At 43.2% G+C, this 6,294-nt stretch overlaps 1 protein-coding gene across 1 annotated transcript; it reads left to right on the top strand.

The window, feature by feature from the left end:
• Nucleotides 1-1,310: 1,310 nt before the first annotated feature.
• On the top strand, nucleotides 1,311-2,666 carry LOC123850551 (microtubule-associated proteins 1A/1B light chain 3B-like). The gene has a single exon (XM_045883806.3). It carries the CDS (start codon nucleotides 2,024-2,026, stop codon nucleotides 2,396-2,398), a length of 375 nt encoding a protein of 124 aa, XP_045739762.1. The 5' UTR covers nucleotides 1,311-2,023; the 3' UTR covers nucleotides 2,399-2,666.
• The last annotated feature ends 3,628 nt before the right edge of the window (nucleotides 2,667-6,294 follow it).

Raw genomic sequence — 6,294 nt, 5'->3', positions numbered from 1 at the left:
GGCCATATCATGTTTAGAAATACATTAAACTTGCCCTTGAAATCCACACCGTTGAAATGTCTTTTAAGTGAGACCATACAAGATGCTCTGATTATTTCAGTAACAGAACTTCCTTGGCTATGACCCAAAATACAACCAAAGTAAGCCACAGCCTATTCTATAAGAAATGTAATTTTTAAAGCTCCCATTTTTTGCTTTTATTTGCTTAGGACAGCCATGTCTGCCTGCAATGAGTCATCTCAAGCAGTGAGGAAAGCATTCATATGAAATACATGTAGCTACTTTTTCTTTTGTCTAGGGTAATTGAAGCTGAGGCCAATTTACCAGAAGTTAGGAGGTAGCTCCATGGCTGTGTCCCAGAAGTATCCACCCCCAGCTCTGCTCTCCTAATGGGAGGGTAGCTTCACATCAGAGGATTCAGGTAACCTAGGTCTGGGACATCATAGCAAAGTGTTGGAATCAATCCAAGTCAAGCAAAAACAGTATCCTTGCCTTCCTTTGAAATGCCAGTAATAGAGATTTGTAAGAGGAGGAGGTTAAAAAGAAAACTGAGCAGACAGCTACGGTCTACACTGGAGGCCCTGCCCGCCATCCTCTTGGCCTCCCGACTTCATGCCCACTGGCTTCCTTTCCAAGTGTCCCTCACTGCATTTCCACTGAGTATTTCCTTGCCACAGACTGGAAGCACCAAAGGAATTACGATGCCCCGCCCAGGAAAAGCCATCAAACAATGGTTACTGTAAATAGGTGTATAAATAGGCCACCTCCTTCGCCTTTAGGTGGGATAACTCTGACGTGGGTCTTCCACACAAGGCCTAAGCTCCAGCTGCCCACCGTGGAAGCTGGCTTGGTAACATCTTTGATCGATACCCCTCCCATCCTGGATCACTTCCCTGCTCCCTCACCTTCACTTCTCACATCAGTTCTTTGCACTCTGCTGCTTATCCTGGGATTGGCTTCTGAGGGAATCCGTATTGAGACAATGTCCATTTCAAAAGGACGTCAACCTGTAGTAAGGTACACTTTCATGTAAAACCTTTTTTCTTATTGCTTTCAATCCCCTTCTTTCCTTCTCTCTCTCCTTTTCCTTTTTTTCTCCTGATTTCTAAGCCCCACATTCTTCTCTTCTCCTCTCTCTCCCTCTTTTTTCATGCTGTCAAATGACAGCGCACCTACCTGATTGCAAACCCTGTGCTGCTGCTAAAACCCAGTTGTTATCGATACAGGCCATTGAGAAGCTGCATCCTTCTTAGAGGGATTGGGACATTATTCACATGTTCAGACAAGGTAAACTATGAGCTCCTTGCCTGCGGGAGCCTCATCTTACTGACAGCATGCCAGGACAGCCTCCGGAAACTTGGCACAGCTGCCTTTCAGACTAACGGACCAACTTGGAAAAGCAGAACATACGACAGCTCAGTAAGAAAGTTGATACACCGAGGGCAAGACTGCTCCCACGTAGCACATTACTCTCCACTGAAAGCCGCTAATGAGCTCAGGCAGTCCTTGCCCTGGGGCTCCCATTTGCTTTGTCTTGTGGTGTCCAACAAGCTAGGAGTGCTAACCCAGAAGGTTTTGTGGAAGTCACAGCACAAAGGGAGGTTATGAGCCAAATACTCCGTGCTCCCTGTATAATCAAACAAGAACTAAGTAATTGCAGCCTAGACAAACTATTACTCACCCCCATTACGTGTTGCTTGGGTTCACTGCACTGCAGTATCTATGCTTTTAAAGCCACTCTTTGGTGATCCACGTTTTCAGAGACTCGGATTTGGGAAGGTTGGAAGTATATGGAAAGGAATTATTGGGGGTGATAGAACTTGCCAGAAGTGCAGATTTGGACGCCCGCCGTGGCCTCGGCCCCGCCCCCCGGGACGCAGCGCCGGTCACCTGACGCAGCTGCGGGCTGGAGAGACACAAGGGAAGTCGCTGTCGCCACAGTCGAGGAGCTTCTGCTGCCGCCGCCGCCGCCTGCAGCGGCCGGGACCCTCCGCCTCACCGCCTCCGCTTCGCCGCCCGCGCCATGCTGTCTGAGAAGACCTTCAGGCAGCGCCGCGCCTTCGAGCAAAGAGTAGATGTCCGACTTACCCGAGAGCAGCATCCTACCAAAATCCCAGTGGTAATAGAACGGTACAAGGGTGAGAAGCAACTTCCTGTCCTGGACAAAACCAAATTCCTTGTACCTGATCACGTCAACATGAGTGAGCTCATCAAGATCGTTGGGAGACGCTTACAACTCAACGCTAATCAAGCCTTCTTCCTGCTAGTGAATGGACACAGCATGGTGAGTGTGTCCACGCCGGTTTCTGAAGTGTATGAAAGTGAGAAGGACGAAGACGGATTCCTGTATATGGTGTACGCTTCTCAGGAGACATTTGGAATGAGACTGCCTGTGTAAGCCTAGAAAAATGCATCTGTTCTTGAATTTTTTTAAAACCTTACCAAGGAGAAAAAAAAGGGATATTACCAACTGAGATTGATGAGTCCATCCAATCACAGATCATCAACACAGTAGTGTTCCTGCCTAGGAGTTTTGGGAAGTTGTTTTGTACTGTACGCAGAAAAACTGAGCTCCAAATGAGCACATTCAGCTTTGGAAAACTACATTATTTAACCTAGGCTGTTTTGTTTTCAAATTTAGAAGTTTAAAAATAAAATACTTTGTATTCTAAAAAAAAAAAAAAGAAGTGCAGATTTGATCTTTATGTTGATTTCATGCACTGTTATCTTTCTAAAGACATGGATGGTCACTAGAGAACACACTGCTGGTGTCTCCCCTCCAGACACCCCATATCCCCTTAGTACCCCCATCTCTGGGCATGCCAACCCAAAAGCTTCCAGCTAGAAGCCCCCGAGGATCTTCTGGGGCCTCTGGAGCCCCTGAGTCCTTGGAAGTAGCCCTCCACCATGGCCTTCCACCCATGGTGGAAACTGATAAATAAGGACTCCAGCAACCTTGCCCGCTGGCTAAGGTAACTCTGAGGTGTGCCCCATGAGGCTCCCGAAGTCCCCAGCAGAAGCAAGCTGTGTATGCCCTTCACTAACCTGCCGGATAACATGGCCTCCACTGCCCTGTGATTGCTCCTCCCAATAAAGCCTGGGCACACAAGCACTGTCTCACGTCTGCTTTCCAGAGAGCCCAAGCTAGGACTTCCTGCTCTCTTTTCCCCCTTAGGATGCAAGTAACTATGGGGCACCTTCCAGGGCCCTTATGCCTTTTACAGAGGCAATTTCAGACACACTACCCCCAAAGAGTAATTGTAACTGCAGTGCAAAACTCTAGAGACACTGCTGGACAGATGTAGTCTTTTATCGTTTATATCACTGTAGGAAGCTGTTGACTCTGCTCCTGGGACTAGTTTAGTCATGCTGTTTGTATGTGCAGTTGAGCTGAAAACAGTAGAAGAAGATTTGGATGTGAAATAACGAAATAGTCCAGATTTGTTTAGAGCACACTCGTGCATGCATGCACATACACACACACGTTTACTACCCCTAACAAAGAAACTAGTTTGTACTGGTTTTCCAGGGCTGCCCTAACAAAATACTGCAAACTAGGGGGGCTTAGAACAACAGAAATTTATTCTCTCACAGTTTTGGAGGCTAGAAGTCCAAAATCAGGGTGTTGCCAGGACCATGCTTCTGAAATCTGTAAGGAAGAATCCTTTCTTGTCTCTTCCTAGTATCTGGTGGTTTGCTGGCAACCTTTGGTGCTCCTTGGCTTATAGAAAGCATCACTCCATTCCTCTGTCTTCACATGGCATTCTCCCTGTACCTTTTTACACCGTCTACCTTCTGTGCCTGTCCACATACCTTTCTCCTTTTTATAAGGATGTTGGTCAGATTGGATTAGGAGCCACCCTTATGACCTCATCTTAACTTTTTCGTAGGAAGTTTAGGATCCACTTGTCCATTTCTGCAAAAAAAAAAAAGCCACCTGGGATTTTTATAGGGAAAGCAGTAAATTTGTAGAACAGTTTTGAAGAGTATCGCCATCTTAACAATACTTAGATTTCCAATTCACAAGCACGGGATACCTTTCCATTTATTTATGTCTTCTTTAATTTCTTCCAACTATGTTTTATGGTTTTCAGTGTACAATGAGCTTGTTTATTAGTCCTAGAGGGTATGTATGTGTGTGTGTATGCTGTGTGTTCCTTAGGATTTTCTGTAGTCAAGATCATGTCACCTATACATAGAAATAACTTTACTTTTTTCCTTTATGATGTGAAATACCATTTATTCCCTTTTTCTTGTTTAATTGAGTTGGCTAGAATCTCTAATGAAATGTTGAATAAAAGTGGCAAAAGAAAATATCTTTGTCGTTTTTCTGACCTTAGAGGGAAAGATTTCATCAGTAAATATGAGGCTATATGTTGGTTTTTTTTAAGTTGAGGAAGTTCCCAGAATGTATTTTTAATTTGTTTATAAAATATGCTTTATGTAAAATTCACATAACATTTTGTGTCTGGAAACTTTCTACATGTGGGAAATCAGATCCTTGAATTCTTTGGGGAATTCTAGGATTACAATGAATCTATGGCCAAACAGCTCCATTTCATGGAAAGGGAGTATTTTCCAAGGTTGCCTGGTAGATTTGGAGGAAAAGGGACTGGAGACTCTGACTCCCTGCGAAATTCTTCCCAGCTTCAGAATTCAATAGACAAGTCCATGTTCGAGTGGCAAGTTCTGAAAAGAGTGTCAGTGGTTCTTTTTTTCCACAAGAACCCACAATTATAAAAGGGCTTTATATAAGACTTTATCATGAAAGCTCTTTGTGCTAAGTATGGAATAATGTTTCTTTAGGAGCCACAAGGAATAGGAATTTTGCCTAACATTGGGATAGATTTACATAAGACTTTGGAATTAAATGAGAAGTATGGTACCCATGTCTTAGATCTCAGGAAATCCCAGCCAAGAGCAAGCATGTGCTGAGAGTTGGGGTTCACTCATTTTGCTATCACAGAGAATGCCAGTTGCAACAAGCCATCATTGCATAGCCATATAAAAGAATTCAAGATGTCAAGAAGATATTACTTATGTACAGCATATGTGAAAGTGTAGTATTCATACTACTGGCGGTAGACAAAATAATTCTATATGTCAAACTACAAGTGTAAAACTGATCAAGAACAGCTGCTCAATGCTCAGTCATTACTTACCCCATATTGACACTTGGCCATTGGTAGATCTCAAATACTTTTGCCTTTGAATTGGCTGAATTTTTGTTGCTATTTCAGTTCTTTTCAGGGTGTCTCCATACTGCGCCCAGGAGTAGGAGAAAACCTTGGGTTTAAATACAATAGATGTCACTAACTTATTTGTATAAGGAAACATGGAACAAATACTGCATATTGACAAGTAACTAATGGCTCCCATTACAACATGTTGTCCCCCCCCATAGCTTGAGCTGGTAAACCCAGAAAATTACTGCACAGTGATAAAGCCACCAAAAACTTTGGTTTATCTCCACTTCCGACAGTCAGAAATATGCTTAGTTCAGGACCACAGACTCTACATGTCAACCTGCAAATGTCTACAACTACTAAATAAGAGAAGAGAGCGAATATATCTGGTGTCAGGATTTCTGAAAATGTGGTATTTATACTACTGATGGTGGGCCAGATAGTTCTAGGGAGTGAGAAAGATCAACTTAAAACATTTAATAGTTATATATTTATGCGTATTAATGTGTATTTAATATATAAGTAGCACATAGAGTTTATGTTTCATGATTGTTATAGCTTACGATAGAGCTAAAATAGGAAATTAGGTTTTTAAAGTAAGCCCATTAAAAAAAAAAGTGTCAATGGGACAGAAAATCAAGAAAATTGTTAGTGAATGTCTCCATCAGATATCAGCATAGTAGTAACTACAAAACAAAACAAACTCAGTGGCATACAACAATAAACAAGCATTCCCATGCTCTCATGTGGTCAGATGGGGCAGTTCCCTGCCATGTTTCTTGCTGTGCAGCAGGTCTACCTGGGGCACATTTTTCTCATTAAGAAAATGAGAAGGTCCCAGAGGGATGAAAACACGTATGTATGAAAACACATGACATCTTTTAAGTCCTAGCCCTGGAATTGATACACTGTCACTTCTGCCCAGTTTCCAATGACCCAAGCAAGTCATTCGGTCATGACCAACATCAGTGGGATGGGGAAGTACGCTGCTCCCATGGAGGGTGGAGTTGGGGGAACGAACATTTGCTAAGCAATAATCTAACCTAACTTAACCATCAGAGCCAATGATTGAGGTGTTAGGGTATCAGGGTTAGTGAAATTCATCACC

Source organism: Mirounga angustirostris, unplaced genomic scaffold (assembly GCF_029215605.1).
Source record: "Mirounga angustirostris isolate CCGP_5_RB_7025 unplaced genomic scaffold, mMirAng1.0.hap1 SCAF_10, whole genome shotgun sequence".
In the NCBI taxonomy this organism is placed as follows: Eukaryota; Metazoa; Chordata; class Mammalia; order Carnivora; family Phocidae; genus Mirounga; species Mirounga angustirostris.
This window is presented reverse-complemented; position numbering and strand designations above follow the sequence as displayed.